At 41.5% G+C, this 19,879-nt stretch overlaps 1 protein-coding gene across 3 annotated transcripts in view; it reads left to right on the forward strand.

Moving 5' to 3' along the window:
- The window catches only part of LOC139985758 (uncharacterized), an 88,106-nt gene that overhangs the window by 32,872 nt on the left and 35,355 nt on the right, over positions 1 to 19,879 (forward strand). The window contains exon 3 of one of the 3 annotated variants that reach the window (XM_072000475.1): positions 730 to 789. The exons of the other annotated variants lie outside the window; for them this stretch is intronic. Within the exon in view, the coding sequence (XP_071856576.1) occupies positions 756 to 789 (34 nt within the window). The 5' untranslated portion in view covers positions 730 to 755. The remainder of the gene's footprint in view (positions 1 to 729; positions 790 to 19,879) is intronic. 3 annotated transcript variants of the gene reach the window in all.

The following is a 19,879-nucleotide window of genomic DNA, read 5'->3' on the forward strand; positions in this document are numbered from 1 at the left end:
AATCTTTTCATTTATTATACTTAACTCTGTTCTGGTATTGATATTTAATTTTAATTAAAGACAATGTAAAATAGATTAAGATCGCGTCATTTATTCTCAAGACACTCGAAACACCTAAATACTTCTCAGACTGATCTCGAACACGTGTCGGTGATATATTTTACACAGACGCATAATATACAAGACGCGAAAGATATATTTTCTATAAACGAGATTCTTCCTGCCGAAGAAAACGATCCGTGGAGTAGATCGTTTGGAATTAGAAGTTATGATTCCACGTGGCAATATGATTTAGAATCGACAAACTACGGCTGACAAGCCCCGAGGGACAGCTCCGTAAAATCAGTAGAGAAAGCTGGAGCGCTAGGAGGATCACCTGTCGTTACCTATTAGTCAAAGAAAGCTCGTAATTATATTAGAGAATGACTGGTAGCCATTAACGTTAAGGAAATATCCTGTTAAACTCGCACTTGCCTGAAGCATCATACTTGCTCCGGTGTTGAATCACTGGTTACTATGAATTTTGATACTCTTCCACCTCGTGATTATGGTTGTGGTTCAAGGATAGTTGTTTCATTCCGTTAAAGAGGAAGAAAATCATGGAAATTCTTGGTTTATTACACGATGGCGTGTCGGTAGGCGGTCGAGTCGCGAAGATTAATTTAGAGTAGATTAGTTTCCGTCAAATTGTGGACTGGATGGTAATCTGGAGCGAATTCTTGTTCGCAGGTAGACGATCAGCGACAAACTAGAGGATGTTCGCCAGGCTCTGCAGGCAGGCTCCAAATGGTGAGTTAAAGTTTCCAAGAATTACTATCAAATTTAATAGATACGTTAAAAGTAACGGTTTTTACAATCAGAATTTTCAATTCTCGTAAGAATATAAATTATAATCGATTACAATTTCCCTCGAAGAGTAACTGTAATAAACGAATTACCTGGTATTACTACAATAATTTAATAATAACCGTTTGAGTCCCAGGGATCATTGAAAAAGCAGAGTCGCAAAATCGAGTCTTAATCGATTGCGAGGAGAAACAAGCGGCACAATAGCTCTCGTCATATTTGTTACTTTATGAAATACATTTATATTATTATATATCCGTACTATTAGTTTATAAATATTTCAAGTTTTGTTCAATAAAAATTATTGAGAAGTTAACGATGAAATAGAAAATACCGTCGGTCGTCTGTAACGTTCAAATGTACTGGAACTTTTCGACACAAAATGTAAACAACGCGATCGCTCTCCTTGGGACTCAAACGGACTAAAGTATCACAGCGTAAGTACAAAAAAAGAAAAAAGAAAAATAAGATTTCAAAATATCAAGCGTCAACGTGTTACTGACAAACGATGTATCGGGTGGAGAAGAGTTTCAAATATCGAATTACCTAATTCCCACCGCTTAAAAGACCAAATCCTGCCAAGTGGCCGACTCGGTAAATACAATTTGCCGGGTCTACTCGTGGACGGATTCTCTCCGAAAGAAAAATCGGCCGGGCCCTCTGACCAAACCCGAGCCAGGCGAACCCCGGTGCTTTAGCTGCGGACATTGTAATTAATACTCGGAAGAGTCTCGTTGCTCGGTGGCCCGTCGCTGTGAACTTAGTCAGAGACAATGGGGGGACTCGTGCGATATATCACTGCCGCCTGCGCATCCCTCTTATAGGTTACATATACCAGTCCTTAACGTTAAGGCGCGCCAGGAGACGACTCTGTCGTGATTTACGGTCGACTCCGGCTCCCGATTGTTGACTTTTCCCGACTTATAATAAATAGAAACGTGTCCGAGCTATCCCTTTACGGAAGAGGCTGCACGATGATGATTCTTCTCTCCCTTGAAACGATCCTCTCCCGTAGCCCCTCTAAATGGTAGCCGGTTCTTTAACGTCTACTGGCAAAGTCCACTTTTTTCTGAAAACGATCGTTTCAATATCTTCTTTTCCACTGGTTCACCAGCATGGAAAACGCGCATTAACATTCCTCTCGATTCGAGCTGGCGCGTCCTGGACTCGCGTCTGAAACGCGTGGACGATGAGAGGATCGGGAATTCCGGAGTCAGAAGAGCAGCGTCTTAGGAAAGCAACACGTTACACGGACGATCTTGAGTTACACAAGCCAAAGAGCTGTACTTCCGGGTGCAGTGGCTAGCCCTTTAGGTAGTAGCCATGAACAGCTTGTTGAACACACCTTAACCTCCGCGACCTTGGCTTTGCGGCCTGGCCTAGCCATACTCGCTGTTTATTAATACGAATGAAGGAGCATCTGTATAAGGCATCCTTGTCGCAGCATCAAACAGCTTGCATCCTCATGAATCTCAACAAATAGTCGAATGTCGAATCTCCGCTGCCATTGGCTTCGCGTGTACGCCTTGTGTTTCATTTTTATGTGCTAGTCGTTTTCGTACTTTCTGGTTTAAAAAAAAAGAAATGTTCTTTTGTGCAGAGGATCATTAGATTTCATTAGTTTACAGCGAGCTTAAAAAGGACGTTATAAGTTTATACGACAACTTTGTTCCTTTTCCTATCTTTTACTAGCGAAAACATTATAAGAAATAAGTTTCTTCGAATTAATAATGTCGCCCCCGTGATACCAGGCAGTTACGAAGCGTTAAGTAACATAATTTAAATCTAATCTACGTTATTATAGTCACCTATACCGATATCAGAGTTAATTTCTACCAACGAACATAATCCACTACGAATCTTATTAACCGGTCGCACCATTCGACTTTCCAACGCTATTAATACTCAACTTCCATAGAGTTTCTTCGTATCGTTTCTCGACCCGAGGAGAGTGGTCTTGAATTTTAACATCTCCGGACACGTAACGCTCGAGCGGTTTCCTTGAACCGATTATACGAAGAACCGATAAGGAACGACACTTTCGTGGCCGTGGTGATAATCTGGACACGAGGGCAAGAAACGGTAGCTGGCACAGCGCAAGAATGGAAATGAGACATTAAAGCCACAGAGGCGCGAGCAGCCGGTAATGGAGTTATTACGCCGATAGATGAACTGAGAGAAGAGAGAAGGATGTGATGAAAAAAGAGAGGAGAAAGGAAGGATGGCTCTGACATTCCTACGAAACGTCGAAGACTCGATAGTTAGAATCATGAACATTTATAGCTAGCGTATATCGAGTGGAACGACTCCGTTTAATGGATCCAGTATTGGCTAGGAGTTGCTTCGACTATTAGTATAAACAGTGTAGGATACCAGACGCCAGGTTTCATTCCAGCGTCGCGTCACAGACGCGGTTGCTCTCCTGAATCGTATTAGAAACGGTAACTGTTCTGTTACGCTATACATAATAAGCGAGCCTGGTTTTAACCGATTTGCTCTGTTCACGAAACATTTACACTTTACGTGTATATCAAAGTGTAGGAATTAAAACGGAGGAAAGATACTCGTACATGTAGCATGTTCGTTGGAAGAGTAAATGGGTTGGGTATCTTAAACTGTTTCTGGATTCTTCAGAGGAGATTTTGTATTTGTCGCTGCTTAAGGATACCAGAGGAATCAAGCGATAGAAAATTGGAATATCGGAAAAAATATTTTCGTAATAAATTTGCCAATAAATATTCATAAGCGATCTAAGCGCAAACACAGAAAAACAACTTATCATTTCCAAGGTATTTCAGCTACAAAAAATCTTCTAACAGTATCTAACATCCTTAATTATCATCTTGATCGATCTAGCCAATTAGAGACTCGTTAATCCAGCTTGACGTGTAAATTAGCGAGATCGACCCGAGGACAACGACGGAAATATTATTTACAAGTTACAGGACGAAGAAACGGGACACGCGAGACCACGAACGTCCCCTTCTTCCTTTCACTTCTTTATATTCCAACGCGTGATCTTCGGTAGGAACGTCTAGTTATGAAATAAAACAGCCGCGGTATTACATGGGTACCCGTATTACAGCGGTACGAGGTGGCGCAATAACTCTGGCGACTTTTACGCGGAGATCCTTGATTTACAGCGGCTTCGCGACCTGCCTTAATAGAAGAACTGCCAACCTACAAGCGAGCGCGACCACCTTCTTAACAGCCCGTGAATCTCTTCTTGCGTCGACAAGATTCCCGACGATTGCTTCCCTCGAACGTGCTTGATTCTCTCTTAGGAACATCCATCAAACCTATCTACTCACACTTTTCTGTCCTCTCGTTTATTAAAGGATATTTGGATGTAGGAATGTCTTCCTTCTATGTACAATTTCACTCGTAAGTCACAGGACATTTGATAATTTTCAACACGAGCCTTCGTAATATCTTCGAAACACAGTGTAATCCAATGTAATCCTTCTAACACACGCGATTAATAAGATCAGTTTTCTTTTTTAATTACAAAATACATTTATATCTGTCATAAGTGTACTAAAGGATAGATAACGTTTCTTATCACACTGCTTGAGTGAAATTTATGTTCCTTTGCTTTTTTAAACGATCTGAAACCAAACTATCTCAACAAGTATCATCGATAAGATGAACGTTGGGCGTGTTCGATTAGTTGCGATTCGAATATCAACGATATGGTTCGAGTAAGCGGCAAATTACAATGGACGATCGGTTGTTGTTTGGCGATTTTGGTCGATGCACGCCGCGATATAAGGAAGAGATTATGATTTTCTGGCGGTGAGTTCGCGTGCCGGGGTCGCGGTCCAGCCGGGAGACGTGGGAACGGGAACGTCCCCGAGGTTTTAAAGGCTCGAATTAACTCCTTTTTGTTTCCCGCCGTGAAAAGAATTTCGACGCACAAATTGCCGATGCTCTGTACCCTTCATGGCCATTCTCCGCTTACGGCTTTCCATAACGAAACGTTTTCGGTCACCCGTTAGTTGTTTCTTCTTCCTCGACCTTTCTTTCGACTTTCAACAACTCGTTCCTTCCACTCGTGTACGAAAGCATTATCGTGCCCCGATAGTAAATTCGCTTCCCTGTTAGTTATGTTAATTAATCGCGTATCTCTATTATCGTGAAATATTCTCTTCGATAATAGATGCATACATTTATAAACCTGAAACAAGGGTATCTTAAATCTATCTGAAGCTTATCAAACACCGTTAAAATAGAAATTCTAGTGCAAAATTCTGTCGAAATAGATATCTAATCTAGCGCAATAATTTCCTCGTTGTCACACCCTTTTAGAACTCTAATCTCTTACATATATCACACATTTAAACAACCAAGAATCTGCATTACAGCAAATCGTATTCCACTGACACGTAAAATTCTCTCGGAGAAAGTTCAGTATCCCGATGCAGCGAAGCTAGTCCCGTTTCTCTTCTAATCTATTCTCCGTTCAAACGTTACGGAAAAAATTGTCAAACACGACCCACAGAAATCTCAGTTTCTTCTAACAATTATTCGGAATAAAGATTCTACGTAACTGCTTCGAGCATCGAAATCGTGATGCTAATTCAACGCTCGACAGTCATATTTTGACCAATTAATCACTCGGATTAGGACTCGCACTTTATCACGAAATACGTGAAGCTCCTCTCGGAGGAAGTTCGATACTGTCATGCAATAAGACAGCGCTGTTTCTCTTCTAATCTATTCTCTCTTTAAACAATGCGAGGGAAAAAATGAATATGCGCGCATGTGGGACGTGCGAAGAGAAAGGGTGAAACATAATAACGACGATCGCGTTGAAACAGAAGAAAAAGACGGTTTGATGTAGATAAATTACGTTGAGTAGCCGGCAAGGTGCGTAGACGTTGAAAAGAGCGGCGACTCTCGATGTTTTTAATTAATGAGCTTCGTTAAAGGAGACATTGTCCCTTGAATCGCGGGGGCAGAGGGTTCGCGAAATGTCTGACACGTAATTCTATGGGTTTCTGTCCGCGTGGTAGCTCGCCGTTCCGCGATTCCTGAATTAATGTACCAATTAATGGCTTCATCGTTGTGGCCGACCAACGTATCGGAAATTATGACGTTGTTCTCCGGTTTCTGCCACGCGCGTTATAAAAGTTACGATCTGCCCACCGGACGTTTATGGACAAAGAAGCACAATCGAAACTGTCCACGCGTTCCACCGACCGAAAAAATTAATCGCACAGAGATACGAACAGTCTTGGCGAGTAAAGATCCTTCGAAGAATCGCTTATCCGTTTTTTAACGCCGCGAAATGTATCGCGTTCAGGTTCGAAGAAAAGGAAAGGTAATGGCGGAGAACGACGGAGGCGATGGGAACGTGGGTGGATTCAATTTGGAGTTTGATAAGGGCAGCAAGTGCTTAAGCGTCGTTAAGATGAGTTAGCACCTTGTTCGAATAAAGAGTGATCGTTCACTCCTGCGTTTTTGTCGGTTTAATGTGTTTGGATGACAATGGGTACCAATCTTTAATCGTGTCTTTTTTTTTATCGTTGCAATGGAGATTATTTGTGTTGCCGAGCAACGTAAAGTAGCTTTAAATTTAAAAATCCTGATATAGAGGGTTCCATAAGAAAAAAGAAATATGTATTCGAGGGATTGTTAAAACGAATTAACACGTTGCTTGAATAAAATATACGTGATCCTTTGCTTTAATGTTCCTGACACTTTCGTGTATTTGGATGATTATATCTTTTCATTTGTAATGCCGTTTTGATATTGAAACCGTAGGTTATAAAAACGAAATTTAATTATACGAAGAAATTCTTCTAAATTTTAATTTATGGTACAGAAATCTTTTTTGGCGATATATAAAATGCGGGGATTACAACATAATAATTTTAACGAAAGTTCTCCTTTCCAAGATAGGGAAATAACGTTGGACGAGTATTTTTAATGACTTTAGAGAGTATTTTTATCTTGGTGCGAAGAGGATCGTGTATTGCAGGGCCACGAAGGCAATGGGAAGTTGACCTCCGAAGCGAGAAGGGGCGAGCGAGAAAGAATCCTTAAAAACGTCGGCGCCGCTTAATTATCATGCTAATTAGTCGTAGCAAGCCCTTCGGCGTGAACAACGAAAAACACGGGTTACCTTTGAGCCAGTGTTTTGTGATCGATTCGCGAAACCTCACAGCGTGATCCTCGTTAATTATTTTATTGTCGGTGCCCCAGGCTAGGATATAATAAACAGTCCTTGACGAAGAATGAGGATTCGATTCCTTCTACAGTCTGTTCACCCCTTGGCGATAACAGATCTTCTGATTAAATTACGATTCGCTTCATTGATATCGGAAACGTCAAGCTTCATTATTTACATCCTCGTCTGAAAATTTTCATGCGATAGAAGAATATCCGGAGATATATCCTTATGTATTTGAGAGACAAATTAACACAAATTCTTGTCGTTTTGTTAATAAATTTTATATAATTAATACATATAATAAGTAATACGTAATACGAATTAGTACATTTATATACTTATACATATTACGTTCAATTTCACGAATAAAAACATATTTTTATTTTTCGAAAAATAGTGAAAGAGAAAGTAAGGAAGCTAAAACAAAAGAAGGTCGGAAAAGAATCCTGGAAGTGTAATTGTACGTAATTATTCCTCGGAAATAACTTAACGTTTTTCTAACATTAACACTAGAACTACCACACCGGCCAAATTGGTCGGTTCTACAGTTTTATAAATGTGCCAACGTTCGTTTAAGGATCATGGTCCTAGATGGATTAATAATACCAAAAATATACTACATAACATGGAATTCCTTCCGTAAGAAATTAATAAATCAATAAATATAAAAATATTCTATTATTACGTATTTTTTAAAGACTAGACATTTTGGCTAGTTTTGGTAAAAATAGCTTCGCGTTAACTATCGGTAGTTCTAGTGTTAAGGTTCGGATTTCTGGGATAATTCAAAATAATTTTATAATAATTCGACCATACGATAATACATATATATTAAGAACGCAAGAAGACAAATTTTAAATTCCAAAAGAAATTTTTATTTCATATTCGATGAAAATTCATTTGCATAAAAAAATATTTAACGCGGAATGGACGCAATTGCGCCGAAACGGTCACATAAGTTGACAAAGTTGGATTCGCGGACAGCGGAAAGGAAACGAGTATCCTGAAAAAACTGTCAGGTCCTCGTAAAGAAGGAAAGTCACGACGTGTCCTTGCGCACGCATGATCATTAAGGCCATTAAGCCTTATCTCGGCGAGGGAGACGCCACTTAAATACAGACTTTAACGCCGCGTGGCGCGAGAACCAAACGGAAACGGAGGATCCGCGTACTTACACGCGTGGCCTCGGCAAGAAGCGTAACATCGCCGGTGTGGACGCACAGCCATTGAAAAAAAACCTGTCTCTTCCAGGTATACTAAATTCTTATTAACCTAGCCGTTAATTGCGACTACTCTAACTTCAACCTACGATCCCATAGTTTCTGAGGAAGGTGGAAGGTGTACAGTGAAAGTAAAAAGTGAGTGTACACCTTGAAAAACTCTTACACATATGTTTCATCGAAAATAGAAGATATGTAAGAATACAAATTAATGGCAAAAAGAACATAGGTAAGCTTATAAATAAATCGATGTGTATTACGGGAACCTCGCTTTTTCAAGGTCTACACTCACTTTCGACTCTCACTGTATATACGTATATTTGATTTGATATATTCTCTCAAGTATCTATTGAGTTTGAGGTTCTTTCAATTTTGTATCGAGTATCGAATCATTCGATACAATTCGATCATTTATTTTTCTCTTTTTTTTCTAATTGGACTAACTACAATTAATTTTCATAGAGAATATTCTCTCACGTCTTAAGTTTTTTTTTAAACATTCTTTGAAAATCTTTTTCCTTCTTTTATTCGTATTAAACGCGAGCAATTCTCGGTCAGAGAATTCAGGTGAATTCACTTTAATAACGAATAAGTAGAATAGCATAAATCGAAGAATACGATCCTAGTTGGATCGTTAGTGACAACGCACTAAATTCACTTTGATAAAGAAAACCGGCGCTTTTACCAGCCAAGAACCACCATTCTGCTTTTCGAGAATTAATGGAAGGTTAATTTCATTGGATGATGTTCATCTGCTTGGTTGTTAGTCGATTACACGGCGATACGCATCAGCCATCTAACAGACTTCTAATCTGTGTTTGACCGGTTCGAAACGACCGAACGACACGAGAATCGACCGTGTGGAGCACGGTATAGGTGTTGGCTCATTAACAAACCCGATGAGCGGTTCATTAATGAACTTTATACTGCTTAACGGAGTACCGTTGTTGGCTAGTCAGATTCTCTGACGCGTAACGAAACGCGACGTGCTTTCAACCGACGAAACGGTCACTTCAGATAAGAAGAGAGAAGGTGGTTTACGATCGATGCGAAGGAATGGCGTCCCCTGGCCTTTCCCCTTCTATCAGCATCGTGATTATTCCTGCGTGGAAAGTGGCGTTGATTGGAACGAGGAATGTTCCCGGCTAATGAAATTTAATTGCCGACGATTAAACGTCGTATCTTCTCTTCCTCGCCTTTACTAGCCAAACTGAAAAGTTTCCTACCTTTCGCGGGAATACGTGGGACGTTTAATTGCGTTTGAGTACGCGCGGATATGCTAGCCAGATCTCGATTCGATGTTATCGTAATGAAACGCAACGTCTGTATCCATATCTGTATCCAGTTTTGCTCGATTTTCGTTGCTCTACTGGTTTTTTTTTTTTTATTTTTAGTCTGTTAGGAGAATTTATTTTCCCTAGTTTACATACTTATCGTTAAATCTCGAAGTTCCGAGTTGATGGGATAGAAATTGAAATAGGAAATTCAGAATTTATTTCTGTCTACTTAGTTACATCACGTACATTGTATAATTTATGAAATTTATCCTACTGTTTCTTTCGTATCACCACTAGAGAGACTGATATACGTATGTTGAAAAATTCATTTAATCTTGCCTTCTTGCAACTATATACATCCATTTGTGTTTTCTTCGTGTTTTAGATCTTTCGCTAATCTTTTTCCTAAATTCAGTCCGAAACTGTAACTACGCGCTAGAATCGAGGAAGTTAATATCGCTTCCACAGTTCTGTATGTCCAGTAAAATAACACATAACTTGCAAGCATAAACCGTCCGCGGGATTACCTTCGCTATGTTGACGTGTAAAGCAGCTTTATCGATAAATCTGCTAGCAGTTCTAGGACGAAATGCGCACGTTCTCCAAGCTTAACCTTCTTTCTCTCTCATTCTTTCATTACAGCGCTACAACTATACTCAATCAATAACTCATTCAGACAACTCACTCCACCGTCAAGCCTATCGATTCTCTGAACATTCTTAATTCATTGTCAAACATCCTGAGCTCCTTGCGATGTTTTACAAGACGTATTACAGCCAAAATACGTAAAATGAACGATAGATATGCGAAAGGCAGATTCGCATAGTCGTATCTTGTCGCGGCGTTGTCGCGTGGCTTCGCGACAAAGCCCAGGGTCACGAACTCCCGTTCGTGCAGCGAGGAAAAGGAAATCCGTGGTCTGGCGTTCGGCTTCGGGCACCGCGGGTCGTCTTGCACCGGGTGAGACAAAACATTGTCCGCTCAGCGGGACACGATGTTTCCAGGGGCGGTAGGGCCGGGGGCGAGGTGTGCTTCAAATTGATTTGTTGTAAGTGATACGCCACCCTCGGTGAACGAATGGTACAATAATTGGGTACATAAACAATGACCGATGAAACAATTTCTCATGTCGGTATGTACGCTGCGCGTGTGTCTGTGTTATAACGTGCCTCCACCGTAATCTGTATACCTTATCCGCTATAATTGAACCGCCTTGCTGGAAGATAGCCGTTCAATGAGATTCGACGTGCAAGCGCTCTAGCGTATATTTTATCGGGAACACGTGGGATCGGAATACTAGACTCGTTCGAGCGTCGTTCGAGGCACAGTGGCTTGCCAAACTGTTCCAACGCTTATCATAAAGAACTTTTATCGTACGAGTTGGACGAAAATACGTTTTACGAAGAATTAAGCAACGAATCGTATTTTCTACGTATTTACAAGGAGTTCGTGGAAAAAGATAATCCATACCCATATTCGTATTGCTACTTCGACGAAGTTAATATTTCTTTAAAATTCCTAGTAATCGCAAGAATCCTACCAGCGCGACAGGTTCGAAAGTGAAGTTAACTATTTCGAAGAAGACGAAGAGAAAGCTTCCGAATCGATTCTCTAATTGTTCCTAGTAACGTATGAACAACTATGTCGTTAGAAATTTCCGTCTGTCGTAGCACACTGATTAACCGTGTTCACGATCACGACATGAACGAATCTCGCGAAATTATAATCGTTAAGGATCACAGGCGATGCTGTGGTTGGATCTGTGTTTCTATAACGAAGTCCACGATCGTGTGATTAGCGATCGTGTGTATGTACAGTCACACGTATAAGAACCGAACGCAAGATCGTCGGGGTACGACCGTGGTATCTCTCGGTGACTCGGTAGATCCCGTGAGTTTCTGTATATGGCCAGCACGATTCTCTCCCTGTCTTTGCCACCCACCAAGACGTACGATAGCCAGAGCCCGGCCATTAAACTCGTAATTTGACGTACGTCCGTTTCCGAGCGAAACCGGCGATTCCGTTTGGATGATCGTTTGGAGAACTGGCAAAGAGAGAAAGAGAGATGAACGCACAAAACGTGTAATGCGACTGAACGTGTAAAGCATGATAAATAAATCGGTCGGCCCTCGTTTGTATAACAACGCTCGATTTGTATCGTAATAACTACACTGTGGTATTTGTGTTGCGATCAAAGGAACCGTGTTACTTGTATCCTGACGGAGAAATATCGTGCGCGCACGTGAAGTATGGATTACAGTTACCCTCTCTTTCCACCAGGCCTGTTCAGCTCTATCGGCCCGTCTTTCTCTCTCTTCTTTACAAAGCCTCCCCGATGCATACACGTATACGTGAATACACTTAGGCACTGTGAAGGAAGGTCTATAGGAAAGGAAAGGAGCGGAGAGCAGCGAGCCGATTGATAAATTAACCTCGCGTCGAAAATTTCTGAATGTGGAGCAACACGGCCCTGTCTCGAGTTATCTGCGATCGATTAATTTACGCTGCGCGGCTGGAAGACATACCCTTACGGTGAAATTTACGAGCGTCCCGCGATCCAAGGTCAGCCCTTAAGGATTTATTCGCGAATTCCATCGAGCATGGTGAGAAGAGGAGGAAAGAGAAGACGAGCGAAACAAATAAAGAAAGAACAAACGTCTCAGCTATCGTCCAGTATGGTAGAACCATTTGCAAGTGGTGGAGAACGCCCCGTCCGTGATCTATTGCATAATTGGACACCTCCTGGTGGATCCTCGTGGCTGTGTACGAGTCGAAGATTATGGGGAAAGTTGTCTGGGCTTCGTATACACAGTACGCAGGCCACCGCGCCATGATCCGACAATCACGTAAAGCCAACAAACTCTACCCTGTCTTCCCCGTGGCCCCGTTCATCGGCCCTTTCTGCCAGCAACATAAATTTTAATCGCTGCTCCCATTCGCTAATACCGGGTTTGCGGTCACCGGAAAGAACTGGCGCGTTGACGTTGACGCATTCCTTTGTGTTCACCTTGTACGCGTGTAGAAACGTGTGTGTTTCGCGCTCCTGATCCACGTAATAACGCGAACCCACTCTTTCTTTCTGGCTTCTTCTGGCTACGAGTGGTTTTCTCCTTTTCCCTCGCTGCTCTCCTTATTCCGCCCCCCGTGTACGCGCGCGTGCTTATTACGCGACTGACAAATTAACGCGAGGGAAGGATGCTGGATGTTGCGAATAGAACTGTGGAAAATTTCTTTTCTCAGCCTCGGTGGATTCGTTTTGCACTTCCATTCCGCTTGATAGATTAACTCGTGACTCTGGCTACGAGAACCTGTTAGCGAGGATCGAAGAGTACTCTCGCGTAGATTTGTCGGAGATGACGCGATGCGTTTAATGGAAGATGTTGATGATCGTGGAGCACGGACGTTATTCGTGATTTGTTGACCAAGAAGCTGTGATTAACTCGATTTTGTCGATCGTACAGAGATATCGTATGACTATAATGATTTTTTACGAGGAGATATAGCGTTCCTCGCTGTAATTCTAGCTAAAAATATGACAGGCTCGAGTAGCGGATTCTTTCATTTTTCCATTCGAAATAATCGTATCTGTTCTTAAGAATTTATTAAGAATTCAAGCGTGAGCGTTTCTATAGACGCATTGTGATCAGCTGGACTGTTTAACGATGCACAGATATCGCGTAATTATTCCATTTTTCTTTACGAGCAAGTATAGTCCTCTTTACCTGTAATCGTAACTAAAAACGCAGGTACGCTTGATCATCGTATTTTGATATTTTTCGATTCGAGATCAAATGTCTTTTCTCAAGAAATAATTAAGAATGCGAAGGAGAATCGCGCTTCTTGAGATACGTATCTGTATACCAAGGCATGGCGACATTTCACCAGCGTAACGTTACTACTAATCCTATCAGATGACTTTTAAAGTGCACTTGCACGCTAAAAGGACCCGATCCAGATCACGAAACACGAGCGAAATCATCTCTCCATCGAACGAAATATATAATACGTTTTCCACGTAATATCCGGCGAGATGCTTTTCGATTTTCGTTCAATATCCCGTCCAATTATACGCGGGCCAATTTCGTTTATACGATTTAATTGGCATGCGAACGACCGCGCGTATAATTTCCAGTACGCGGTTAATCTTGACAACGATGTAAACAATTTCATTTTTGTCGAGTGGAAGAGCGGCAACAGACGCGAAATGGTTCACGAAAACGGGCCTCTCGCGACGACTACGGACTCTTCAACAGGACGGGGAGCAACGAGGCCAGGTGTAGGGGCAAATTGCGTAGCAACCGTGCCGTGGTATCTCGGATCTCGCAATTACTTTTCAGGCACGAAGCCAATCTTGACCCGTTCTCTCGAAAATGTACACACACCGGTGGAGGGTAGAGAAGCTTTCGTGGGCCCCTCTTCTTGCGTTCCAGCCGCGCAATCTTCCCTTTCGAAAAAGATTCGAACAGCCAAAAGAATGGATCGAGAGAGATCGTGCTACGCCCTTCATTCAGTACGCTTCATACAGGCAACTATACGCTTTGATATATCAGCCACTTCGTATCGCGGTTTTTAAGAACCAGAAGACAGAACGTTCGCTTGGCCAACGTAATTTGACTCCGATGAACGCTTTACGCTTTAAACGCTTGTCAGCAACGATATACGGGACGCTTCCTTATCGATGGCACCCGCTTTCGAGAGCCCACGGGTTCAACGTTTCGTGATGATGATGGCCCCTGCTACGATCGCCCGGTTAGCCTCGTCCCTTTGATGGACTGATACCAATCTGATCTTCCAGAGTAATACTCGTTAATTAAAAGTATAGGTGGAAACATAGAATTAATACGAAGATCGGTAATCGGTTTCCTTGTATTCTCTTTTTAACCTTGAAATACTATAGCCGAGTAATGCGTTTCTTATCGTCAGCTTTGTTTCAGATAATTTTGAAAGATTGTAACTCTCCGTTCATCGAAAATTTATGCTTCAGATTGAATGAAAGTTTCTTAACTCTTTCCGATCTGAATTATCTTTCCGAAATATTTTTTTCCAGGTATGTAGTTGTTTCTCGAATTTTTCAAAATGGAAAGATTGTAAGAAATTTGAAAAAAAAAACGCATCTCAGGCTAAAAAATTTTAAACGATTGCAATTTATTATTTTACGATGCTGTACGTAGTCTTCAGACCCATAATATCAATCAAGAAGGTTAAACACCTCCGTTGAATGTATAAGAAAATTTTGTAATCATAATGTTAGATAAACAGGTTTCTCCGCCGACATTTAAACGACTTGAAATTTTTGTGGGTTTCGCGAATGAAAAGTCTCGCGGGCCACCGATCGCGAGGAATACCCTGGCTATTCGCCAACCCAGCCACCACAATGAACATGTATCAAATTTATGGTGTACGGTTGTGGTACCGTGCGGTTCCGCCCACTCACACTCACGTGCACGGCCGTGATTTATGCCGCTCGTAAAGCAACCTCTCGAGGCAACAGGCCCCGCAGAAAAATTATTTCGTATTTCCATGGCGCGAAATGCACCTAGCAGTGTGCCGCACGTACCGAGATCCCAATGTCCTTGCTTATGCTATCCAGCCACGACCTAATTTCTCTTTTCTCTTGTTCTTCTCTAATTTCTGGATTAAATTCCTGATTACGCATATTCTTACTAAATGTTATAACACATCGAATTCAAATACGTTTTAACGAAACTAAAAACGTTACAAATTTCCAACGAATCTGTAATTTGATAAAATTGCAATCGATTAAAACTGAATTGACATGATCTAAAAGTAGAAAAAATTCTAGTCAATTTACAATCTTGAAGAATTAATTCGTTTAACTCTGGTTCGCATGAAATATTCAAACGATCGACTAACCGTAGTCGGTTCACTTCGATCCTGAAAAAAGCCTGCAGGTTCGTTATGGGAACTTCGCGAGCTCCCATGGCGAAACGCATTTTCGTTTGGCGAGTGCAGCCCGAGGCAAATCTCTCACGCAATCCCTACGAACCGACCAACGACGACGAGGCGGCCTCTTAACGTCGAAAGTATGATTTACCGCCGTCTCTATCCTCGATCTACGTAATATGTTTACCATGCCGGTTTGTCAAAGAACGTTCTCCCTGTCTGACACGTTCCCTCGCGTTCATAATGAATTATCCTCTCATCAGACTGCAAGGCATTATTGGTTTTGCATCAGAAAGGCTCTCTCGGATCTTCTTCTAGTACTACAAACTTAACTCTTTATAGTTCTGCATGCAACTAATTTTCCCATCGACTATCGATTACCTCGCTAACATTTTCTGATAGAGTTAATTAAGTAATAAAGGGGTAGAAGCAATCTTCGAGGAGAATTTCTATCGACATGTACAATCTATCGTTGCGAATTAATTTCCGGGTAATTAAAAGTCTGTACATCGAAAATAGAAATGATTGATCTTCCAGTGTAGATACCTAATATTAATACAGCATTATTTACTTGATATTAGAACTATTGACTCGAAGGTACTTATTTCATATATCAACGTAGAAACCAACGTTGTAAAGCGACTTATATGGAGGGATGCTAAGAAAGAGCAACCACGAGATGAAAATAGGAGGAAACTATCCTTAAGTGAAATTCAAAAACTCGAATTAGCTTCAAATAATTCCAGTATTCTTGCAGTTGTTCTCGATTAACACCCAGCGAAGACTCTTCGCTGAATATGGAGGCCGTTTCGGTCGAAGAATCATCAGCCGTGTTGAAGGAATGTTGATTTTGGCGTTGATATATAGAAATTGAGGGCACAAGGTGGAAAGAATCTGGCACAGATAGCAACTGGCTAGCTAGTCAAAATTATCTTCACCTTAGTGGACTGTAAACAGTCCAAACAGGAATTTGTGCTATATTAATCTACACTGGGTGCAAGTAATTACGCTATGTAGCAATGACAAATTTTAAATGATACTCTTCCTTGTTGTACTTGCGCCGAAGCGGAGATCGCTTAATTTTGTTGTTACTTCTAGCTATATTTTCATTCTTTCATATTTTTCCCGAATTGAAAACTTTCCAGTGATAGAAAAGTAGACATTTACAATTAGGTGGAAAATGTTTCAAAGAATTAGGATCTGTGTCGCTGACGCTGTAATAGGTGACATTGACTCGTTAAATTGGAATTTCAAAGAAATGGCATTTCACGTGCACCGGCTTAATGGTATTAAATTTCGAACACGTGTTCCACTTGAATTGGACTTCTCTATCGAGCTGGATATTTCGTCGATCTCGAGTAAGCAAGGTTGCAAATGCCGCCATGTGGATGCGTTTTATCGCCCGAGTAACGTACGGTACCGTTTCGCCTTTGTTTCCTGTGGGAGTGAAATTGAGTCCCTGTCGCGATGTCTGTTAGTGGGAATGTACGACTCGTTCGGTTTCGAATCGCTTTACCAACAAGCAACAACACGCATTCTTCCGACTTCTGCGCGTGTTGTTTGCTCGTGTGCACTGAAATTTATGCATGGAAGTCGCGAGGGAGGTCTCCATCTTGGCGAACATGGTTATGCTGGGACGTCAGCGATTTGTTTTTCATTTTAAATTATAGATTTTAGATCTTATTGTTGGTATAGACATCAATCTAAATCGTGATCTTTCATTGTCAAGCTGTAAGATGTAAAAGTTCCTTTTGTGAAACGAGTGTAACGTGTCTCGGAACGCTCCTCGAGATCACTCGCGAACAATAAGTTCCGTTAGAGGCAGAGAAAGTAGAGAAAAGCATAGGTGAAACGATAAAACTGCGAAAACTTCTATTACTGCCCTTTATCGTACGGTCTATTCGCTCTCGGTTCTCACAGTACAATGGGTCAGACTACGCAAACCTAACGTCTAGATACTGGGACGAATTGAATCGTTCGAAAGCTATACTGATCAATCCTGTAAATTGAAAAGTATAGGAAAAAGTGATCGTGTTACGAATTTTTTAAAAATTTAACTTAGAATCTATTTATATCGACGATTCTGTATGTAGAATAATGTACGTATTAAATGAATTAAAATACGTTCTCGCTTCTCTTCGACGTTTGTTAAATTTCGAAAAACACGCGTCGATCTATGGTACAAGAACCTGCAGGCTAAAACATCCTTCCGTTTACAAGTCTCGGATTTTTGGAAGCGTCCATCTTGGATTTATCGCGTCGTCCTACACGTGTCGAACAAGCTTTTCGACGTCTACCCAAGGAGGCGAGTGGATCTTATGCTAATGTTCGATTTGCACCGGATGCATCGTCCGGCTGGTTCTCTTCTGCCCATTGCTGAAGCGTGTTTCCTGCCTTTAATACGAGTAACGTGCCTCCTCGACGATTCACGTAAGAAACTGAAATAAGATCGGTTTCTCAACGCAAGACTAAAGTATAATTAAACATAGTAAATTTACCATGCTGACTTGTTACACTTCCTTTACCAATTCTATTAACAGATCCTTTAAACGAAAGTAAAACGTTCGAGCCTTAATGAACTTGTTTTCTTGATCTATTAATTCGATTAGTCGATTCTGCCCTTCTTTAAAGACATTCATAAACGACCCAATCTCGCAATAGATCTCCCTTTCTAATAGACTCATTAACAACCACCGGAAATTCACCGGACGATTAAGAACGCTTTGAGAAAAAGATAAATTTGCGACATACGGAGAGAGAGACAGAGAGAGAGAGTAAGGGGAGAAAGAGAGAGAGAGAGAAAGAAACAGAGTGGATGGGCAGCTTAATGGAGGCTAAAAGAGAGGCCATCGGAGGATCAAGCTGTTCGCGTGCATGCGGTGCACACGTGAAACGTCGTAAAATTAGTTGGCGCGAAAGAACGGCTCGAATTCGTGGCGTTTACCCTGGCGCATAAAGCGCGCGATAATGCTTCTTTTAAACCATACCAGATGATGCCTCGTCCGGATACGAGGATTTACGTCTGGCTATTCGTCGAGGCCACTCCTGCCGCGGATTTCCCTGCGTTTTAGCTGAGATACGATCCTCTTAACCTCGAGTAACCGTTCCCCCAAAGCTTTCGCGGTTTACCACTTGCCAATCTGATTTATCAGGGACATATAATGGCAGAATATGGCATTGCATCGTTCGACCACCGTGTCGATAGTCCGCGAGGACTATGAATACAGAAAGATGCGAAAAAATCCTAGTCACGGAGGGATTATCGCTCGTCGGGAATAGACGTCCTCTTTATTGGCCGGTGCATGTAGATCGTATTGGCTACGTGGCAGAGGCGTGTAGGATAGTTAAATTAGCCCTGAGTTTATGATACACGCGCCTCGAGACCGTGACGGGCTCATTACTCTGAGAAATTGCCGCAACGGGATGGCGAGCCAGCAGCTAGATGATTGTGCCGCTAATTGAACTATGAGGATCATCGATTGGTTTCTTCTCGATGAGCTTGCCTGCACATTCGGATTGAGAGTAATTTTCTCGAGGTGTATATTCGTCGTCCGTGCGAAGTCATTTTCGATGAAAGAAGAAGTTTCTAAGGTTAGAATATCGATATATCAAATATTATATACAGCGTTCATGCAAATTTTACGATGTCGAATGATAACTTTGTTTGCTATGGATCTCATAATCTTTAATAATTTGCTTCCATGGTCGTTCCATGTCCGGACTTTAATCGCGATACATCCTTCGAGCTATTTCGAGTCCAATCGTGTCTACCATCGGTAAAAGTGTTCTTAAGCTCAAGGAAGATATGCGAGAATTGTTGTCAACGTGTTCTATGCTTGAATTTGTCTTAAAACATTCAGCATCTTTGTTCGTTGAAAATAGAATAAGATTCATCCTTTAAATAATAGCGTGGAAAAAACTCGAGTAAAAGTTCAAATTTGATACTATACGTTGTATATTGACATTTCTTCTCTCCAAAAAATTCGGAGTACGTATTGTTTTTTAATTTGATACCATGAATATAGGAAATCTTGAAAACAAACAAATAATTATTTTTTAAATCGTTCGTTCTGAGTTCATCGTTATTTTATCATAACGTCAACGGGTTGGAAACATAAAAATTCCAACATCGTATTGAGCTTCGTGCGAAGAAACTGCAAGTTCTCCAGCGATATCCCCTTATCGATGAAGCGGAGAGTATCGACTTCGACTTGGAGAGTTTACGATGGACCACGTGGTCGCTAACGATCAAGTACGGTGCTGAGACGCTCAGAAATCGATACGAACGAAGAAATGACAGTAGCATTGACGGGGCGCTGCAAATTCCTCATGAATAATTCATGGGGCCATGGTGCGTTGACGCGAGCCGCTCGCCACGTGGTAACTTTGTGCAACCTAGTAACAATTTCTTGCACCGAGCAAAATATCGCCGCCGGACAGGATCGCTTATCAAGATC

Source organism: Bombus fervidus, chromosome 3, assembly GCF_041682495.2.
Source record: "Bombus fervidus isolate BK054 chromosome 3, iyBomFerv1, whole genome shotgun sequence".
NCBI lineage: Eukaryota > Metazoa > Arthropoda > Insecta > Hymenoptera > Apidae > Bombus > Bombus fervidus.